This window comes from Genypterus blacodes, unplaced genomic scaffold, assembly GCF_046128005.1.
Source record: "Genypterus blacodes isolate CSIRO-AG114 ecotype Tasmania unplaced genomic scaffold, CSIRO-AGI_Gbla_v1 ptg000106l_1, whole genome shotgun sequence".
NCBI lineage: Eukaryota > Metazoa > Chordata > Actinopteri > Ophidiiformes > Ophidiidae > Genypterus > Genypterus blacodes.
The window spans coordinates 1,046,263-1,068,843 of NW_027466910.1; the positions used below are offsets into that span (position 1 = coordinate 1,046,263).

The 22,581-nt window shown below is 44.9% G+C and overlaps 1 protein-coding gene across 7 annotated transcripts in view; it reads right to left on the bottom strand.

Moving 5' to 3' along the window:
- Nucleotides 1-22,581, bottom strand: part of tns1b (tensin 1b) — a 123,020-nt gene that overhangs the window by 64,225 nt on the left and 36,214 nt on the right. For 6 of the 7 annotated variants that reach the window (XM_076160495.1, XM_076160493.1, XM_076160492.1 and 3 more), the window contains exons 2-3: nt 22,272-22,386; nt 14,665-14,702 (exon numbers count right to left, since the gene is read on the bottom strand). In XM_076160495.1, coding sequence (XP_076016610.1) covers nt 14,665-14,702; nt 22,272-22,386 — 153 coding nt within the window. Of the gene's footprint in view, nt 1-5,419; nt 6,378-14,664; nt 14,703-22,271; nt 22,387-22,581 lie in introns of those variants that run through there. The other variant, XM_076160497.1, reaches the window with a different exon arrangement.

The window sequence follows — 22,581 nt, forward strand, 5'->3', positions numbered from 1 at the left end:
CTTAGATAAAGTATCACTTTGTTTCGTCCTTTATCTCTGTAGCATGTTTACATTTCACATGCCCATGTTGTGATCCAGTTATTGGTCAGCTGGGGCAGCATCTAGCCTGTTTTCATTCAGTGTGCACAATGGTGGTGCAGCAATGCCTAGTAGAAGTAATTTTCTTCCACTTTTAAGCATGGCAAATGTTTAAAAATAGACCCATGAGTGCATGTAAGAGTTTGTGGCCCTATGTGTTCTGAAAGTTTACTTTTGAGGAGCCATATCTCCATGCAGCCATAGCAACAAATACTCAAATATGCGTCACAAAGGCAGCAAAGCCTCACTGTGAATATGGGCTGTGGTCCAGTACAGTGCTGTATACACTGCTGCATCCCACAGTTGGAACACACAGGTCCACAGCTGTAAACAGAGGCGCTCAGGGGCCGGACCTTTAGCCCTCCTCTTCTGTTAGCACGCCAGCTCGCAGCGTGGAGAGTGATTCAGGAGCCTGGCACCGATGTTTCCTGTCTTTATGTTCTAGAGACCAAGCCCCCTTCCCCATCAATCAGGCATGGAACACAAACAACAATACCAGGGCTTTCTGGGAAAGCAAGGAAACAGGTCTGCTTTCTATAAACATTCCTGAGAGAGACATGAAGGGCTGATAAGGGGAAGAAAAAAAAACAGAAGCACCCCACCCTCCCCTCAAACTGCTGGCACACACACATAGGAGGCATATTTCACATCGTGTCCACATACATACACTGTCACATGTGAGCTGATTGTAGCTTTAGTGTAAGTTTGATAAATGATGTAAAGGAATAAATATGAGACGCCGTCACACCCGGTTTACAAAGAAAACTGGATTAAACTATATCTATTAATGAGTAACACAGTTTGTACCCAGTCATAGGCCTGTTTAATGTTTATGTAGATGCTTCACAGTGCTAGTAAACACACACTGCAGAATGGCTCGTCTAACTCCAGGGGAGCAACCAGGAGGAACAATTTCACACTGCTTTGTCCAGATAACTGCTCTGGAACATGACTCCAGGGCAGAAAGCCTCCTTGCCCACCGGTGACTGTGCCACTGCTTTCCAAGGTCTGAGCCCTTTGGAGGAGAGCCAGCGACCGGCCCTGGAAATCAGCCATGGATCTTGAAAGAGGCTGTGCTTGGTGATGTAGAGTTTGAGACCACAGAGGTTCAAAAGGACGCTATCTTGTCAAAGTCTATTAGGTTTACATGGAGGAATAAGGCCAAGAGCTGAAAGCAGAGCCTTCAGATCAGACGCAGACCAACCAGCACCCACGTTCTGAGACATCAACTCCCGATGATGAAAGGTGAGCAAAGTGAAAAGGACGGGACTATTTCAATAAATCCTCCACGCTCACCAGAATCTCTAAATAATCCCAGTTTGAAATGGTGACCCCATCTTCCCTCGTGTGCCTGCTGGAGCTCCACATCTCCACAGGGTTGATATTATACATAGACTTAAGCGTGGAGGGATGCAGGGGAGTGATGGTGCACGCCTAACAAGCTCCACCAATGCATCTTGGGATGATATGTTATGAATCCAAGGTCAGCAGAGCAACAACACTGAATCAATCTCTCAGCTGAATATTTCAAACGTCTTCGTGTGGCCCAAACATAAAACCCCTCAGCTGATATTCATTGGAGGAGCCACTTCTAATAAGGATGGACTGATTTGAAGAAAAATGGATCCATGTTTGGGAGCCGGCGCTCTGTAGGGGTCAAACCAGGTCTCCTATGAGAAATGTGGCGGGGAGAAACATTAGGCAGCCTTTAGTTATGACAGCTTTGGCAACCGGCGGGGGCTGCCATCTTGGTGCTGTCATGGCGAGCATGGAACAATGTCACTTGTGATCAGAAACGTAAAGCCCCTTGTCAAGCAAACGGAGAGAGCCAACAGCAGAGTTGATGTATGGAGGATTTTCTTCTCCCTCCGCTTCAATCAATCCCTCCTTTGACTTGAGGATTGCAGCGTTTGCTCAAAGGCCTATTATGCCAGGCAGGCCCCACCAGCCTGATTACATGAAGTCATTTGAAAAAATAGCCGTCATTAAATGTTTTGGTATAATGTTCCTCCTTTAAGGGGGTATTATAAGGAGTCCCTCCGTTTAAGGGGGTATTAGATTACAAGAGTGCACAGAAAGCTTCAGTTCCCTCTAAATGTGGTGAGTAATAGTGGAGTGATCCACAGATTGTAGGTCATGCTGTGCAAAACCTGCAGTAAAGTAAGTTGGAGGTTTGGAACTTGCAAAATAAGAGCGTCTACAAATCTTAGGTTTGGTATAAAGAAATGAATGAATGAACTTGACTTTATGTGCAATTATGGTCAGACTGAAACACCAGTTTAAGTTATGGCACAAAAACTACAATAAACAATAACGCGGAAAACACTTTGGGTTATATTGCGCGGAACTAATTGCCAGGAGAATGAATGGGGGCATGTTGTGGTCCACGTTGGTGGGCTCTCACATATCTCTACACAACGGAGTCGTTACAAGCCTAAAGACATCCATTCTGTTTGTTTTTAACTGCAACATTACACCTGGGATATGTTCCTTCATGCTCTAACTTACGGCTGAGGGCAGCAGTTTGTCCTGCAGAGCAACTACAGTAAGTGGACGGCGATGTGATCCCCTTGCATAATGTCAGGCTTTTACTGCGCTTCATAAGATGCTATTCATTAAACTAAAAGCCCGACTGTAAAGCACCGTCACTATAGATTATTTATGCTGCTAATGTATTGCGGATTCACAATATGTGCCAACCTTGAGGATGAATACACCGAGGCATTCTGCAGGAAGTACGAGATCGCCTAAAAAGACTGGGTTTGCTTATGTACTCATTTACTTAAGTGTGTCTTTTAAGCAAACGCTGCACTTGAGCATCAAACTGAGTGTATTAAGGTAAAACCGACCCACTGTGAGATCGATATGAAGGTTTTCGTTTTTTAGTGCAAATTGCCTGGGGCAGTGTGTGTAGAGAGGGTTTGAAAACCTTCATCCGGCAAACAAGAGTAGACCTGAACACAGACGACCTCATGGGCTTCTGTTGTGATGTCCAGCAAGTACAGCCAGAAGGCAACAATAGATGTGATTGGCTGTTCAAACCCCAGATCAGACTCTCTCATTGTCTGGAACCATCAGATATATAAACTTTCTTTGGCCTCAGTTCTGTTGTCAGCCAGTTGGTATTGGAGGGTTTCTCAGCCTCTCGCTCTGACCAATCAGAGTAAAGAACACAAGCATGAGGCGTAACAATAGAAATCACAGCCCCGGGCTCAAACTAAAGCATTCACTACTTATGTGCCCTTGAGCTGAACTGTCCAGTGCACGTACGAGTCCTTGTTTTTGAATCCACCACTCACAAGCTGTCAATGCAGGCCTGCTAACATGGTCGACTGCTCAATATACACGAGAGGAGAGAAGAGGAGAGGAGAGAGGAAGAGAGAGGAGATTGTTTATGTGTCCATTTGAATTGAAATGTGGCTTCAGGTCCAATAACAAGTCTTTTGTCAAAATCATCAAGACTGGAATTCAGTGTTTGGTAACGGTAACACACACACACACACACACACACACACACACACACACACACACACACACACACACACTGCCCGTCCCTTCCCACGTGTCTGTCCCGTCTGTGTGGCTGTGGTTAGGTATCCATCATGACTTGCCGAAAGCAGGGAGGAGGACGGGTGGATAAGGGGAGGGGGTGGGGTGTGTGTGGTAGTAATGATGAAGAATGTCTTCCCTGAAATCCACTCCACAGTGGGCTTCCTGCCAGTGGATGTTCACCATTCCCACACAAACTTGCAGTCACGGGTAACGCCGCTGTCTCGCCGTCAGACAGTGCCGTATTACGTTTGCGTTGGCTCCCGCTTCCAAGGAATTTGGGAATACGGTGAAGCAAATGCAGAGGCGTGGGCGGGGGGGGCATAAACAGCGGTGTGGCGGCGGTTCACGCGTCACGCAAGTTACGGCTGAAACTCACATTTCCAGCAGACGCACAGCCCTGAAACAGAACGTGCGGTTGTATTTGGAGAACACAACTAAAAGGACCTTTCAAATCCCTAACCCCAACTTTTACCACCATGCCACAAATCTGAGAGCCCTTGTCAGAGTAACGACCCAAACTCGTCCCCGTGTTGGCCGCCGCTCCTCCCGCAACTACAAAGGTCACTGGGAAAATTCCCGAAACGGCCGATACGTCCATACTTGTCAGAGTATCCTTGAGCGAGCGGATGAATCCCGACCCGACCGCTCCGCTCCGCTCCTGGCTGACATTGTGTGCTGGCAGCTCCGACGGACTAATTACAATAATGCACCGGGGGGGATTTGAAGGACCCGACGCAACTTAACCCTGATCTCACTGCGCACGGTGCGGTAACCACCAAGCCGCACAAGTCAGACATCTACACAGAGGTTTGACAGTGGAAATGGCTCCTGTCAGCATTACCTCAGGGAGAACAGTAAAGCCCTGCAGCGCACGCTTGCCAGTGTGTTGATGAATGTGCTGTGTATTCAGACTCTGCCCTCAGCCTTCTCCCCCCCCCCCCCCCCCCCCTGATTTGAGGCAAATTGGAGGCAATTGCACCAACGCCATGTGCCAGAAATTCCCCGAGCTGCTGTCAGGTTTCTCACGCTCGGGGCGACGTTTGCTGCTGTCTGCGCACCGGCGACCCAAACGCCGCGGCTGCAGACGCACAAAGTACACAACAGTACATACAGGGTACGACCTCCACTCTGATGAGAGCAGCAGGCTCAACACCAGCAGAGACACCTCGGCACAGCTGAGGGCCAGACTGGAGGGGAGAAGTCTTTAAGTCCGTAATGACTCGCTTATGACATTAATGTGCATCACGCAGGAGTCACGGGAAGAGAAGGGAAGAGAAGAGAAGAGAAGAGAAGAGAAGAGAAGAGAAGAGAAGAGAAGAGAAGAGAAGAGAAGTACTCCGTCTGTCATTCTCACCATGGCTTTGGTCCACCGACCGCAAAACACGGTCAGCCAGGCAGACCACACAGAAACATGTACAGTACATCGGCCGTGAGCAGGACTGTACATTACACACACACACACACATGCACACACACACACACAGATCTACATTAACACTACAATGTACAGTAATGTCGTATGTTTCTCTCCTTAGTCACATATCTGCCATCAATACTGAGGAAAGTGGACGTACAGTTCAATCTCAAACAGGACGACACTGACGATCTAGACTTTCCAACACATACGAGTGCAGATTGAAAACGCAGACGCATGACATCTCAGGACACACACACACACACACACACACACACACACTGTACATTTAACTGCTCTTGCACAATGGACACGGACTTTCTCACTCCAGTCCACACTTGGGACAGACAGACCCTCTGCTCACACACTCCTTACCTGAAAGACTGCGGTGGCCATCCTGTGAGTGTGTGCTTCTTCTCTCACTCTTTGGTCGTCTCTCTCTCTCTGCGTTCTTAGTGTTGCATTGTCCCTTTCCCTCAGCGTCCGGGGCAGCGTTCTCTTTCTCTCTGCGCTCCGTCCAGATGGCTAAAGCTAAATCCACTCAGTTACATTGGTGCAGCGCAGAGCCGGAGGAGTGAGCGCGCGCGTGTGTGTGTGTAGGAGAGAGAGAGAGTTGGTGTGTGTATGTTTGAGGCAGCACCAGGATCTGCTCGCTCTCCCTCTCTCTCTTGCGCTCTCTCTCTCTCTCTCTCTCTCTCTCTCTCTCTCTCTCTCTCACTCGTCTCCTTCCTCCCCACTCTCTCTCTCCTTCTCACTCACAATCTCTCTTTCTCTCTCACTCTCTCACTCACACACACACATACACACACACACTTATCCCGCTGCACGAAAACGAGGATAAAAATGTCTAAAGAGTCTTAATGTGGGGAGAAGTGCAGCCAAAAAGCAAATCCTAACATCACACAACTGGAAACAGCGCAGTGCAGCACTAAGCAGGGAAAATCTGGCTACGGGCTGTTGCTTTTCTCTCTCCCTCTCTCTCTCTTTCCCTCTCTCTCTCTAATTCTTTCTCCTCCCTCTTATTCACTTCATCTTCACCCTCCTCCTGAGCGGCCAGACTCACGCGTAACCAGAAAGGAGAAAACACACCGAAAAAAATTTCCCATGTAGATCAGGAAGAACGGGAGTTGAGGTTGGGAAACAAAAGCACAGTCCTTTTTCTTCCTCTCTTCATTCCCACTCTCTCTTTCTTTCATTCACACACACACACACACACACACACATACACACATTCTCTCTCTCTCCTTCCTCGATTGCTCATTCGTCATTCACTCCTTGTTATCAGGTTCTCAAGTTACAGGTTAAATATGAGTCTCACTCTTCTCCCTCCCCCCTTACTGTCTCTTTCCTGCTCTCTCTGTCTCTTGCACACACACACACACACACACAAACACGGTCCACAGCTGCAGAGACAGAAAGTACCATGAATGAATCCATTGACTTCATGGCGAGTCCATAGTCAACGTGTCAGCAGCAGCATGGAGATACATACTTCTCCGTCACCAGCTCATTACGGCTTTCAACATGAAACGCTGCCAAATCTTAAACTGGTTCTGATTCTGAGGATTAAGCTGATAAAGTTTCAATGTGAACCAAACCAACTCTGTACAGTAGAACATCACCGTTTACTCACGCTTTCATTATTCCTACATGTTTGTGATTGCGAAAGAAACTCCACAAGGTCAAAGTGAGAACACACAGATTAGAGGGATTAAAACTCAGAGTCTCCCTGCTGTGAGGAAACAGGAGGTAACTCAGGTGAGGTCACTTGATCAACAGGTGGTTCCTCCCAGAGCGTGGCCTGGTGAAGACACCTGGTCGGTTTCGCTGGTTTTCCATTTCTGTATACTCGGGCTGTCACGATTAATCGATTATAATCAACCGAATAATCGATTATATTTAAGCGAATAATGGATTAGACTTACATGTAATCGATTATTCGGCAAAGTGGCAAATGCAAACACAGTCTGCTGATCAGACACGAACAGATGTGCTGCCAGATCTCTGCTAGAGCTCAAAGAATTGTGTGTCCAAATCCCTCCAGTATACAGAAATGTACATTCTAGAAATGACTAGCATGCTCCTCTGATTAATCTGTGATGCTGAATCCTATCAGACTTAATTGCAGCGGGATTTCAAGACTTTCTCACCAGCTTTTACTCCGTACCAGACAAAGACGTACTGAAGCTTGTGTGGTACAAATTTGTAGCAGATTACTGATTACGTTGAACATGCTCTCTTTGATGTTGCTCGGTGGTAATTAGACGGGAGGCAGCTCTAAAAGCAGCACCTTTGCCGAAGTGGTGTTCACCAGATGTCGGCTCAGTAAGCATTATTTAATTCACCATTAATGACAAGGGCCAGGAAGGAAGGGAGGGCTGCCGGAGAGGCGACATATGGTTTACAGTAACACAACAACAAGGTTGTTTATGTGAGATATGCACCTTTAATGGAGCAACACGGTGGAACTATGTGAAGTGGGAATTTCCCTTCACTCCTTGTTGTCTGTATTACTGGAATTGGAGGAATTGGAGGAACGTGTATCCACACTTATTACAACGCAATTATGAACAACAACAGCAACATCTCTGTATGTTGGGGATTACAAAGCATGGGAAACAGATCCGTGTTCAAGCCTAATATCTTCTTGTAGTCTAGTCCGTTTCCTGAGTCCTGGGTTTTATTACCTTCATGATCCCATGGCTGATGCCTGTTATAAGTACTGACAGCAGCAGAGCCAACCATCAGTGCAGTTGGACAAAGCCGTGTGCCACAAGTTTCACTTTTCTAGTTGTTGTCTGGCAAAGCCTTGGCCTCATTTGAGATTTATAAGATGAAGAGATGACTGACAGCTCTCCTTCAACTGGACACAACAGTGAACCATTCCTATACCTGATTGGATGAAGCCTTCATTTGGAGGGCCGTCACTGGTGTTTGATATGATTGTTAAACTGGAAACACATGGCGGCTGTTCCAGAAAGACTAATGATTGAAGGAGATCACAGCCTTTATGCTGATTTTACAGTTTGGACAAAGAGAGGGGGAGATGCAGAACCAGACAGAGGCAGCTAAAGACAAAACAAGACTGGGGACACACAAACATTGGTGCTGTGAAACTGAGATGGAACTGAAAACAGAGAGAGGGAGAGCGTCTGGGTGAGGTCCCACCTCATGCGTCTGACTCAGGATTTCCCAAGCTGCAGCAAAACACCAGCAGATGATCGCTGTCCCTGAGTGCTCAATGGAAGGTTGAGCCAACACCCATAGAGCTTACAGACCAGGAGACTGGATTCAGACATGAACTTTTCATGGTCATGATTAGAAAACATGAGCTCAGAAATACTGGAAACAGGCATGGGAACAGAAAGTTGGGATTTGGAATCAAAGGACATGCTGGAAACATATGTGAGGGCAAAATGAAAGGATGTCTCCTCCTTCACCATGCATTAGGCAGTGTGAGAGTGGTCAGTGGTCAGCTTTAGGAGATGAAAGCCACTTCTTACAATTTGTGTAGATGTATACGCCGGTAACGCTGGAGAAGAGCTTGTATTCTCAGCAGAAGCTCTGTGGATGAATAAAGCTTTTAAAATAAGCCTTGAGGGCCAATGGCATTAAGTCTCATGTAATTCATCTGATTGTATGTTGCATCAAGCTCTGCTGCCCCCCCCCCCCCCCCTCGCTTACATCTTGCATCACTGTCCTGAGCGCTTGGACCAATGTTGACATTCTTTCCACTAACTCCTGATTACTCCATCATGTTAAGGGCTGGGTGTTCCTGTTTGTTTTCTCTACTGTATCTATGCACATTGGCGTTACCATGCAGTTACTAAATACATGGCCATAAGCCACAGCTCCTTGTGGAAGTCATGTGCTCACACACTGGAACAAGGCGAGCTGACACTTTGTTGTTTTGGTTTTTCAGCTCAACTTCATGGAATCCGTTTACTTCTGTTTTTCTTTTACAGCCCAAATTGTCAAACTCTGTAAGATCAAGACGTTTTAAGTCTAGTTCTCCGTGTATGGCTGTAACAAGTCCTGTTGTTTGGAAAATTAATGTGAAAGCCTTCCAAGCCTTCTCTCAGGACTGTTACAGCTGAGTGGCAGCGACATCTAAACAAAGACGCTGCTAAAATTAACCACAGGAGTTCTTTATTTCTCTACAATGGACAACTTTCACTGCATGATGACATGAAACCAAGTCTGTATGAACTCCAATTGAGGAATTGATTTCCGATTTAATAGGATCCCTCAAAATAGAGCCTGAATGATGCTTGTGTTGTTATTGTCATGGGTAGGCGGGTGGAGCAGTCAGCATGTGTCCCATCCTGTGACTGCTAATTCAATTGGCTTCAGAGCTACTGGGTGGGTTAGCAAATTTCGTACTCTTGCTGCTTGCTCTTGCTGCTTACTTGAAAATATATCTAGATCCCATGGCCAAGACCGAAAGGAATGATTGGGACCCCACCCCACCCAGATCAAGTTTGTCCTTAACACTCCCCACCCTGGATTGGTCACAGGGATATGGACTTTCTAAGCCATTGTTTCCTGCATGTTGTTTTCGCTCCCTCCTCTGCTCCCCCTCCAAACTGCTGTTCCTCACTCTCAGCGGGGTCGCCGCCACATGAACAAGGAAGGAAGCTGTTAAAGTTGTTGCTGGGATTCAATCACATGCCAGCATATCTGAAACTTCATAGGCTGGACTTATGTAATCGCTCCTATACTTGACAGTGGTAAACAGAATTATGAACACTGCCAAATGTGGAGGGAATATCTAAAAGCTACAAAAGGAAATCTTCGCTTATTGACCTTTGCACTCTTAGAATCGGTGGATACAAACATTGCAACACAATGTACTTTTAATTTAGTTGGGAGCGATTTTAAGACCATTTGAATATTTTCTACGAAGGTCAAGAACTGTAGAAGTTTATGTGAAGTGAAGTAAAAAATGTTGTTAGTTTAAGCTGAGTGGAATGAATATTCAACAGGCGAGAAAGTCAAAGTCAAATCAACCTCTGACAGCTTCTTCCATATTCACTTCACCATTCCAAGAACAAAAATGAAGTCCCCAATGTCTACTCTCTCTCCCATGCTAAAGTGATTATAAAGAGTGCAGGATCATTAAAAAAAAAAAGACTTGCTGTTGCTGCGCAGCAATGACACAGCTTCCAATTAATGCCTGCGTGGTAAATCAACCCCAGAAGCCAAGTGTGGTATCCAAGGGGAAGTCATTGAAACAGAGAGCGAGGGTAATCACGGAAAATGATCCTGACAGCTGCTAGAACTGCTCCGGATAAAGTCTACATGAGACAGAGCAGAGTCAGAGGACAAAAAAGATTCCTGAGCCATGTTCTAAACCCCTGTTTAACTGATTTAGAGGAACTACCAAAGCCATGTTGACTATTCTTGTTGTCAACTAGACTAAAGGTGATACCGACCCCCTTGGGGATGTTCAAACACCGCTGGTCTGAGCTCAAGGTCACCAAAAGTAAAGCGCTCTGAGCTGGTGGGGATTCAGACCTTCCAGATCTTCCCAACTACACTCAGTGCTTGGCTTCCTTGGAAGTTATCCAAGGTTCCACGGAGGATGGTCTAGGAACGTCAATCCATCGTCAATGACTGTACATCAGGGACTTGGGGTTAGATCACACCCCCCCTCCAAGCTCTAAGCAAAGCAAAGACCCAATCGGCATTCCGGTGATGGATTGTCTCTCTAAAGACGATGCCGCCCTGATGTCCATGACTTTTCAGTTACCTTCATAAAAGCATCTGGGTTGAATGAATTTACTAGCTGGATTTGTACATGAAGCTAGCAGCGACAACTTGGAGCTTCTTTAGTCTGCTGCAAACATAAATCCAAGCTCTGCTCTCCATATGAGGACAGTAGTCGGCCAGCTGTAAACGGAACGCACTCACTCAAACCTGCACCACTTATGTTTGGATACAGGTGTTTGGATGTGTCAAAGATATGGAGCCCATAAATAATACGTGAGATGCTCTGCCTTACTCTCTGACCAACCAAGTGCTTTTAATCTCCAGACGATCACTCAGAAATGTCTGGTGGTATCCATTCCAGAGAGCACATAAAGCCAAAAATGTGTTTTTTAACCTTGGTGGTTTGAAGTTTTATCCAAAAACTTCCAGTAAGAGAGAAAGTTTGGCTGCGGGATAACAAATATTGTTATAAAATGACTCAATGGTACTCATAAGCACAAAGGGAGTTGAGTGAGAATGTGTTCACGTTCTTCCACTTTGCTTTCTCAGACCTCGTTTCTCATTAACGGTGGAACACCGAGTAGATTCCTTCCCCAAACACACTCGACATGCAATGAAGGTTCAGTGAAATCCAATACGTTCTACTCAGCACCCCGGCTTATTCCTGACCTGAAGAGCTCTCGACCAACAATAGTCCAGACAAGGAGAGCTGACATTTGTCGAACACTTGGGAAGCACCTAAATGTTTGGGTCAGCCAATGTGGTCATGTATTGCATGTGTTGCTGTACGTCTAACCCCGTAATGTCAATAAAACATTGACACATTGGGTAATTTACAGTGTATCATCTGTCACCAGGTCAGCAGACTTCACAGTGAATCTGCTGAATTGCTTTTTGACACAACTGGCTGGCAACAGGCTGCTGCTGATTGGTGAAAGGGTTGAATGCAGTAATGTAAAATGAATTTCTGAATAATTCCTCTAAAAGGTACAACTGTACTGCCCCTGGAGGACAGACACAGGAAGGAGATCACATTCACTCGTGCGATATTCTACCACGGCTGCTGCTACACCGTAGATTTGAGACTGAAATTAGCGTGAGCGGACCTTGGGTTTTACCTTTCCTTAATGTTTTCACAGCCGCATAGCTGGAAAGTTTGAGACATACAGCTCTTCCTTTCTGTAAGGGTCGAGTTTGTACAGAGGAAACTAGACTTATGAAAAAACGCAAAAAAATAGAAACGGAGGAGGTATTTAAGCGGATGTACGTGGTTTTAGGTAAGATTACCTTTACTTCCAGCGAGTCCCGGAGGTGCTAAAATAGACTGATGCTTCTGTCCAGTCTGCGCCCAGTTGTGAAATTTTACTGACAAGATTTGGAGCATTTTTCTCACCCACTTGAGAGCAAACATACATAAGGGTGGAGGGACGATTGGCTCGGAGGACGTGCATGCAGGTGTGACCATCTGTTTGCTTTGGCTGGGTCAGACATGAGCCACACACTCGTCTTTTTCTAGAGACAGAGATTTATAACTGTAGGCCGTACTTGTGAAATCTGTCCCAGCCTGAGTTATTATTAAGGGTTTGGATTCCTAACGTCCAAGATCATGCGTGAATTTGACACCACAGTGAATAGGGGGCTTCATCTGCGCTCCACAATAAATAATTCATAAAACATCCCCAATGGTCAAGCAGGCCTGATTGAGCGTGGATAGTGATCAGGTTTGACCCCGTGGCGTTCACTCCCTCTGCTTTCACATCAGGGTTGTTCGCAAATTGTTTCCTGCCAAAACGGACATGTTTGAGTTGAAATGTTTAGGAAAGGAAATGCTGCTGAGATTTCAGAAATGGAAACTTTCACTTTTGTATACACAGACACTGGGAGTGAAGTTCTGGTCAAACCAAAGTTTCACAGAGCTTTCGTGCTTTAATGTCTTCTCAAACATTTCACCCTTGACTCCCTGAGACTCAAATATTTTCAACAAGCATTTAGCGTACCCCTTCATTCATCAACACGGTGTTAAATAACAAAAATACATTCAGAAGTCAGTGCACTCACAGTTTGATTGGTTTCTTATGAAATATTATTTGGGATAATGTGTGTTTTGGCTTGCAGCAGCATTTCCTCCATCAAATGAACACTGTTTGTTCAGAAGTCCTATGGGGTAGCTAATGTAGAAACTGTATCCTTGGCAAAGAAACACAACTGAAATCATCGACAGAATAAGCATGATAACAAAGTCTGTATCTCTAGTTGGTAATTGCACTCGCCAGGATTCAAATCTCTAATAATTATTATAAATCACTTAGTTGTGGATACTACAGGCTGGTTACTGCTAGCAACGCTAATATGACAATTATGTGACAACTCAGTATCTAAAATGAAATCTCCTGAACCATCAGAGAGGAGCTGCAATGGTGGAGGAGGTAGAAGTTGGTCAAGAATTGTTCCCAAAGTTCTGAAAAACCTCCTCCAGCTCAATAAATGCATGCATGACAGAGAACCCAGAGAAAATGTTTGACTCTGGAAAAGTCAAACCATTACAGTTAAAAGCAATTTTGGATCTTCACTCGCTCTACCGTTAACTATTTAAACCACGCAAGGAAAACCACCATAAAAACATTCTATTTTGTATTTCTAGCCTAAGAATTACAATATTCCTATATAAAGATAATTGCTCCACTCCAATCACCATTTTGTTTGAAAACTTTCCCCCTTTCCTCTGCAGGCACAGCTGGCCAAAGCCCCCCCACCTCCCCACCTCATACTTGGTGTGGCAAGTCTGCCCTGCACCCCTGGCATTTCCTGAGCACCGAGTAAAGGGGGGAGCGGGCAAAGCTGGCAACAACAGCACCTATTTCACTAATGGATACCAGATGAAGGGTGTGTGTATAAAGGTGTGCACAAGTGTGTGTGTGTGTGTGTGTGTGTGTGTGTGTGTGTGTGTGTGTGTGTGTGTGTGTGTGTGTGTGTGTGTGTGTGTGTGTGTGTGTGTGTGTGTGTGTGTGTAAATCCCCCAGTAAAGCCCTAATGGCAGTTGTACCTTTTTCACATAAACACACACAAACGCGATTCCTCCTCTAACAACCCGGCAGGAAATTCAGCGCCAGTCTTATTTTCTTTCCCATTTTCTTCTACGTACTTTTCCCTTTTCCAAAACAAAGATGATCATCAGTCGACGACTCCGTCCAGAGGTCTTTTATTTTTAGACGTGGGGCGATCTCCAAGACGCAGGAGTTGGGCCAATCTAAACACATTCTGGTACAGCGTGCACTTGTTTATAGATTCTTAAGATTTTTAGCAGGACATAAACCTCTTAGCTCCACCCACTTCAACATCTGTACTGATATACGCATACACACACACATACAGTGAAGGGCAGCCGACTCCACCTAAAACTCAATATTTCCTCCCGATAAGCTCGTAATGATTCTAAAGGGAACGCTCAAAACTTCTCTGAACTTATGCCAGCAAAAAACTATCAAACTTGTTTGGATCATATCAGGTCGCTTCAGTAAAAAGTAACTAAAGACATTTAAGATAAAGATGAATCTTTAAAGCACTGTGTTCAACATTTTTCTGAACTCTGAAAGAAAAAAATTCTTCTGTAACACTGTGCACATATTTCTTGTTTGACTGAGCTCATTCTGGCAGTCAGCATCACTTATAATGCATGCCTTTTTTGCCTTTGCTTCAAATTCCCCAAGGTTACAGCGCTAGTCAGTGGACAATCTGGGTTATAGCCTTTATTTCAGGGAACCTGGAAGTCCCCTTAATGGTGTGTTGGTTTGCGTTCAGCTTATTGTGATCATTTATATTTAAGACACTTTTGTAATCAGGTCTGCCCATTTAATCCAACAAACCAGAAGAAACACTTAGTTTAGGTTCCTTAACTGTGGGACTCTTACCTTGCCTTCGCATTTCTTGTGGCACGCTATCCTGCACACTGTAGAAGAGAGAGAAAAGAGAAGAATAAATTTAGTCTGTACAAATCTCAACATCCTGGAGATATCAAACACAAACAGGGTGCATCAGTATGATTTGTAACACTGAGAAGTTTGACATGGAGGTATGAAAACGCAAAAGGTTCATTCAGATTCCACAGCGTGTTTGCTCTGCAGTCAAAGGCAAATATGATCTGCTGTCAGCAGGCTCATACTGCCCTGTGTTGGGTTTGGGCTCTCGGGACTGAATATCAAAGCTTTAATTTATCATCAGTGCAAACTCAGATTGAAATGACTAAAGGGGATCTGACTTCTGCATCTTCGCCGGCTGCTCTTAGAGCTCAAATGATGACAGAAAATGAAGTTGCTATTTATCCAAGGACATTCATGCTATGAGGTCATAAGGGATGAGAGACAATCGTTTTTTTTATCATTTATCAATTTTGATTTTTTTCACGCTCTAACCTGAGCCCTCTCTGTGGACACCCACTGGGTCTACAAATGAAGGTCAATAGGGGAGAACACCTGGACGTGCGGCTCATAAACCCTCTGGGCCCAGAATGAAAACACAGCACAGTGAGTCGCGGTGTAAGCTTTCCAAATAAAGGAGAAGACTGTATGCTTTTACTGGAACATGTTACACCTTATGTAATGAGTTATTCTTCCTGTCTCCAGCCACATTTTTCAAAGAAAGTGTAATATCCACTGTGATTAGTTGTGAAGTCATTGATTTGAAGTTGGACGTTGTCCAGTCCCCACATTGTGTGAGAGTGGAGATCATGTCTGTGTTGTGCTTTGTTCTGTCCCAAGCTTTGTTTTCTGAACCCAGCACTCCCTGTAATCTTTCTTCAGTGAAATGTATAGTATGCTGTATAAACACATTGTTCCCTCTGATGTATGTCCTTTAATCAAATGTTGCTTAAACTCAAATTTCCAAAACACTTTGTTCTTGAAACCGTACATGTTCAAGAGTTTATTATCAAAAACCTAATATCTTAAGTCTCAGGAGACAAATAGGGTCTGTAGATATTAGAGAATAGAGGTTTTTAAATCTGTTTTCTAAGTTTGTCTACTATCCAGGAGGACTTGAGCAAACAGATTTTATAAATCTACGGGCACAGTTTAGATTCAGTCTAATGTGTCCCCATGGATCAGAAATCAAGTGGACACAGATTAAATACTTGAATTCTACTGAGGGCAGGGCTGCATGCTTTCACCTCTATTCTGTAAATGCTTTAGGTCTCTTAAGTCACAAACTGAGACTCCAGGGCCAATACTTGCGTCAGTTTGTCTGGCTGTGTTAAGTTAAAGTTGTGAGAACGTGGCACAGTAGTGTGGACGCAGAGTTAAATTTAAAGTAAAGCTAACAAAAGAAAAGTATCATTGTGACCAGAACTTGGCCACACAGAACATTTACATGCGCAATAAACCTCTCTCTGCTGGATCAGCCTCTTTCCAATTTAGTTTAGGTTAAGGTTTAGCTTAAGTGTAGCGAGGAGCCCAGGCTGAGACTAACAGCTGCACGGCCTTGAATCATTTTCAGTGACACCAGTACATCAGCAGCTATGTATTGGCAGAAACAACATCACAAAAACAAGTTAACTGTGGTCTGCATGTGGTTTGAAACGTCCTAATTCTTAACGACATGTTAATAAATAACCTTCACTCATGCAAACCTCTTAGTACTAAACATAGCCTTACCCATGACTCATCAAGATTTACACAGAAAACAGATGAAACATGGAGTAAATTCTTCCTCACAGATGATCTGCTGGAGTTTAGTTGCTAAAATTAGAGAAAGTGAGAAGCTCCCATTTTAAACACACAGGCAAATGTGTAATTACTTCTTGCTGCATTTCGTTTCTATTTCAGCAGCAGCAGGACTATATTTGCACATAGGGGGTAAGATTTGAAAGTCAGTTTGACTTCTTAATTAGAGGCCTTCAAATGTGGGTGGCACCATGAAATTCTAGCAGGTTCCATCGTCCCACAAGGCTTGTGTTCCCAAGCACTCAGAGAATGGCGATGTCCAACAGAACGAGGCACGAGGGACAGATCGCCTGTACAGTAACACAACTATACAACAGCAGGCAGATGATGGAGACATTACATCATACTCTAAACTTAAGCATGGTGCACGCTAAAAGAATTTTCGGATCTTATCAGCTGTGCGACAATCCACACAAAAATTACACAAGTGCATAGTGACACAACCATTTGGCCACACACACACACACACACACACACACACACACACACAACCGATTCTGTTCACAAACTTCCAGCCTTTAAAAATCTCTTCAAATCTCATCAAACTTGACTAAACAGAGACGCCATGTTCCAATTTGTGAATTTATGATCTTTTCCATTCCAGCCAGCTTGGCTCTCCATCAGTCTTTCCCACGTCAAACTGAGTGGCCTTCGACATCGGTGGTCCTTCATCTTCCTCCCCACACTACAGGATGTCGGGGCGGGCTTGATCGTAAAAAATTTCCACTTTTAATATTTACGATTTCAAATTTGCTGCACCCCAACAAGCTTCTGAAGCAGATTGTTGGAAGGCAAATACACACTAATTAGTCCATACACTCTCCAAAACCATTAATAAAACTAATTCTGGCCCAAATGTTGCAGTGTGTAAACAAAATACCCTTCACTACATATTTTGCATTTTTCTAATAGATTTGTTTATCCAAAGGGCAGCATAAAATTCAAATTGAGGTAAGAAGGTTTCATGGCAGGAGCAGGTGTACTGCATGTGAAACCCCAAAGCTGGTTGCTCTTTGGTTTGGTTGTTTGGACCCATAATGACAAAAGGAAAGAGAGAGAAAGTATACATTCACTGGCACAAGAGCTTTTGATGTTTTGGGGCGTGGCATAAGTCACACACACTTTCATAAGCAGTTTACTTGATAAGCCATGTGCCTGTCCATAAAGACGACATCCAGCCCTGTTCCAAGCACGTGACTCCCCAGTAAACAACACAGCCGGGCCACATGGGAAGGAGGAGGACTTCCTTATTGGGTGTGAAAGCAGCGAGCACGGGGAGCCGGGGTTAGGCTTTACCTTGTTAGGAAGTCTGGGCTTTGGAGAATAAACAGATCAGAAAGGCAACAGGCGGAGGAAAGGAAAGACAGAAGGAGATGCGCAGGGAAGAGGAGAGGAGACGAAATGGAGCGCGGCGACGGCTCAACATTTATCACTGACAGAATGAGAGGACAGCAAGCAGGGGAGCTGGTCAGGATGAGGAGATGATGAAGATCTGTGGAACGCCAGTTGCTATCTGATACCGGCTGTGAGGAATGCTTAGCAATAAAGAAGAGTTGGGGGGGGGGGTCGAGTTTCCTTCCCCTGGTTCCTCAGAATGAGTGTGTGTGTGTGTGTGTGTGTGTGTGTGTGTGTACACTCCCACAGGGCTGGGCTGAACCCCCTTACAACACCGAACACAATTAGAGGGCAGGGTTGAAGAATTTCCTCTCTCCCTCTCTCTCATTGACAAACATCTCTAAACTAATGTGCAAGATCATGATGGAAAATTACAAGAATAGTCGGGTCCAAACCCACAGGTGGTGCTCGTCTCATCACAGCGTCTTGGTCTTACATCATCTCACTACATTACAGATTGTAAACAACCCTAACTGTACACGCTGGGTGTTAATGAGTTGCCTTTCTTGCCATTTCAAACATGTAAATATTTATATATATGTGATGATTATGCCACCTATAAATCTGACCCATGTTGTGTTTCGATCATGGAAGCGTGTTAAGCTGTTAACCACAGCTTTTTCCACACACTGGTTGCTCCACACGCAACGTATTTGTTGTGTCTTGCTGCCTGCTACACTAATTTCTGTAATTATCAACGCTACTATCCATCATTTTTAACCCCTGAGGTGTAACGGCTGAGCCCACACATCTTTCCAGCTTCCAACCCCTGGCAGTGTTGTGTTTCCGAGGTTGAAGCCCCGCCTACATTCAGCTGTTGCGTGTATGATTCATGACGTGGGAGATTCCCATAAATCCATTTGAATGGGAACAGATCACAGCACCGACAGGGAGATCCCCTGGATTTACTTGATGACTTGTTTGCTTTTCCTGGACTTAACATAACCTTTCTTTATTTACTTTTCTGTCTGCTTTACTTTGTGTCACCGTGAGTCTGAAACTGCAGCCCAGGCAACCACAAACAAAACACAATGAGACACAGACACATGTGACACGAGGAGTCAATAGCTGCGTACTGTCAATGGAAAGGAGAACGGTGGAGTGATTCTATCATAAAGACTCTGCTGCCTCCTGGTGGCTGGAACCAGAGAGAGAGAGCGAGAGAGAGAGAGGGTTCATCTGCAGCTTGTAATGATTGAACTCATCCAGCAGATGACACCATAACCACATGATTGAACAGTGGGGTCGTCGCTGTAGCGGTGGTTTCATTTACATGTTGGTCAGTCTTAAAGAACTGAAGCTTCAATATGCATCACAGTTAATGTTTAACTGGATTGTATGTGTGTGGGTGTGTGTGTGTGTGGCTCACATGTGTACTTTGCCAAAGTAAACGAGGCAGACCCACTGCTAATTCTTTGTACATGTTGTAATCTATGATGTTTTCAGGAGCTAAGAATATCTCTGAAATCACTGAGTTACACTGAACTACGACACACAGACAGCATATGTGTGTCAGTGAGTGTTAGACTACCATATGTGTGAGCTAAGCACTGGAGTGCAGTGCTTTGATAACCTTCGCTCGCTGACTCTCACACACACCTGCCATTGTCGTATGTCTGCAGTGAGTCTTTGAAGATCAGTGTTTACAGCGGGTCCCTGGGAGACCGCGCTGTGGTCCGGCTCAGAACAACGACACACCAGCAGACCCACAGCAGAAACTGCTACACCCTTTGCAAAAAAAGCTTTTCAAAACAATCCTTGTACAGTAGATTTGTTTGAAGGTGCCGGCTTTGGTTTCTCATGTTTTATTCAAGCTAGAATGGTTTTGTATGATGCCTGACAAAAGCTTGATCCAGGATCTCTGACAGACGTGAGAGGAAACAGACTCCAACCTCCGGGCTTCTCCTTCCAGCAGCAAAGCAGCAGATTTTCCTGTTCTTTGTTTCATTCAGGGGTCTACTTTGAAACATTTGCAATGCTTGAATGCACAAAAACCCCACAATGACCCAATTTCTGGACAAATATCCAAGAATTTGAGTCCAGAATCTAACTTGTACTTAATTGTCTCAGGGTGGAACAGCACTCTACTGACGCCCCCCTGTACACAAACCTTTTCATTTAACCTGAGCTGTGTGTGTGTGTATGTGTGTGTGTGTGCATATAAAAGCCAGTTCCTGTCCTCAGGGCCAATCCTCCAAAAATATCCAGAGTTTTTTTTTAACTGGAAAACTGTGGTCCTGACCTGCGTCAACACGCCATTGTCAAAGTAACTAACACCTCGTATCCTGGCAACCTCTGAGGGGAGAGGAAGTCCAAGTCCAAGTGTCATTACAGGAGACCATGTGACTGCAGAGTGTTTGTAAACAAGCGGCAGTGAGGAGGCGTGATGAGTGAGGGGGCGGGGCTTAGGGCTGAACTCAACGCTGGCACTTTGAACAGTAAACGGAACCTAACAACTGAATGACTCCGGAATTGTAAAGTATTTGGACTGTAGTGCTCCAGGCTCTCCGTTCAGTCTGTTGATTCATGTTTAACTTCATGATTTTGGCAGAAGGGAGAGGAGGAGAGGGACAGGAACACACAGACAGAGTCTGGTTGATGTCTGCAGTCTGAGCAGGAGTCCATTGTTCACTCTGTGTCCTCATAGACCAACACTGTCCTCATAGATCAGTGTCAACCTGACGCACGGCCGCACAGACCCAAACACACACACACACACACACACACACACACACACACACACACACACACACACTCACAAACATGTACCGTTTGCTCATCCACAAGATCAAACCCAGACACGGCAAAGGGAAAGAGAATTAAACTGAGGTGAATTTAATTTGAATAGAGTGGAATATATTCCTGCCCTTCCTCTTTATTTCCACCATGAATCTCTTCTCCTGCAGATGCTGGCCTCAGGTGCTGTCTAGTGACATTTTATGAGAACATTTGTAAGTGGCTGTCTGCAAGGACGAGTCTCCTTTTTATGGACAAAGTTTGACCTGCAATAGAGTAATGAATGTTGTGTGTCTCTGTTTAAATGACTGTGGCACATCAACGCTACACACAATCACTGCACAGTCAACAAGGAATTAAAGTACTATCAGCAGTGTGTGTGTGCGTGTGTTTGCCTGTCCTTCACACTGCCCTTTAGGGCCCAAAGCCAGCGACGTGCCCAGCATGCTGCTCTGTTTTTCCAAGCTGTGCCCACCAACCATCTCACCCATCCAGTGTCAAGTGAGGGAAGCTGCGAGCCAAAGGTTCCCTCCTGGTGGCCAAACCAAACATCCAGCCATTTACACAAGGCTTCATTTGATGTTATCTGTCAGAAAACAGACGTTTCCACTGATACATGATGTGCTGACCAGACCGGAATCACATTCTGGTTGTTTTAACCTGCGAGAGGCTCCAGCTGAGAGAGAGAGAGAGAGAGAGCTTATACTGCTAACACTGCACGTTATCCTACAAATGCCATGGATCAGCGCCCTGTATTTATGAACTTTATACTATTATAATCAAATTGAACATTAATATTCTTTTCTTTTTACATTTTTATTTGATAGATTCTGGTACCGTCTTGGTTCCAGACCCTTGAGGAACCTGGTGCAGATGGTCTCTATCACTGTCCAGGGGAGATACAGGAACATAATGAAGTTATTCTACTACAAAAGAGGGCTTTTAATCAGGGACTAAACTAAAGACATATTCTGTGTCGATCTGAACAAAAACCTTAATCTAATTCTGAGGTTCCCAAAGGCATAATTCTCAAATCTAAAACATTTAATCCTCTGACTATAAAACACATTACAAAACAAATCTGAGCATAAACCAATAAATACTCATACTAAAGTGAAAACATGACTGCAAATCACTCAGTGGTCCAACACAGCGCCTCTCTGGTAAAGTGAGACCCTGTTAACCCTTCCCCTCTCTGTGGCTTCTTCTAACCTTCTCCGTGTCTTGACTGACTAAGCCCTGACCCTGGTTAACCTCAGACGACCCCTCATTTAGCCCACTGATGGATGTTGTAACAGATATGGCTTTCAGCAACCGAGCTGAGGTTGGAGCGACTCCTCCAGACGGGTATACTCTGCTCCATCTCTCGTCACGCATGTTGCCAGGTTCTCTCAGAGGGCCCGGGACCACATGTGAGGGGAATTCACCGTATCTAATGCGTGTTTCATCTGCAGACTCAAAGCTATTTGGTGAAGATATCTTTAACTTTTAAATTCAATTCTCTTGGGGTTATGGGCTCTACGGGGAAAGGTGAAAGGAAGGAAGGAAAATTAGGTCCAGCTTGATACGGCGAGAAATCAATATGGCAGCCAGAGCCCAGTATGGGATCAGGACAAGACCAAACAGTTGCTAAGTCGTAGCTCAGAGGAGCCTGGGGGCGGTTCACTGACCTCGGCAGATGAGTCCCTCCTGGACGATGAGCTGCTTGCACACGCCGCAGTGCTTGGTCTTCTTAAAGGTCTTCGCCCGGAACGTATGGGAATGGAGGGCCTCCAACTCCTCTGGCTGCAGTTAAGAAAACAACAACAAAAGAAAAGACAAAAGGAGGTGGAATGTTAGCAACAGGGTTCATGTTTCAATGAGTCGCAGAGCGATTTCATGTTTGCTTTGTTTGATGTAATGTATGCAAGATACGTCTGTGGTCGTCCCTCTGTCTTTCATTTGACGCCCCTACAGGTTTGTTATGCAACTTTTCAGAGA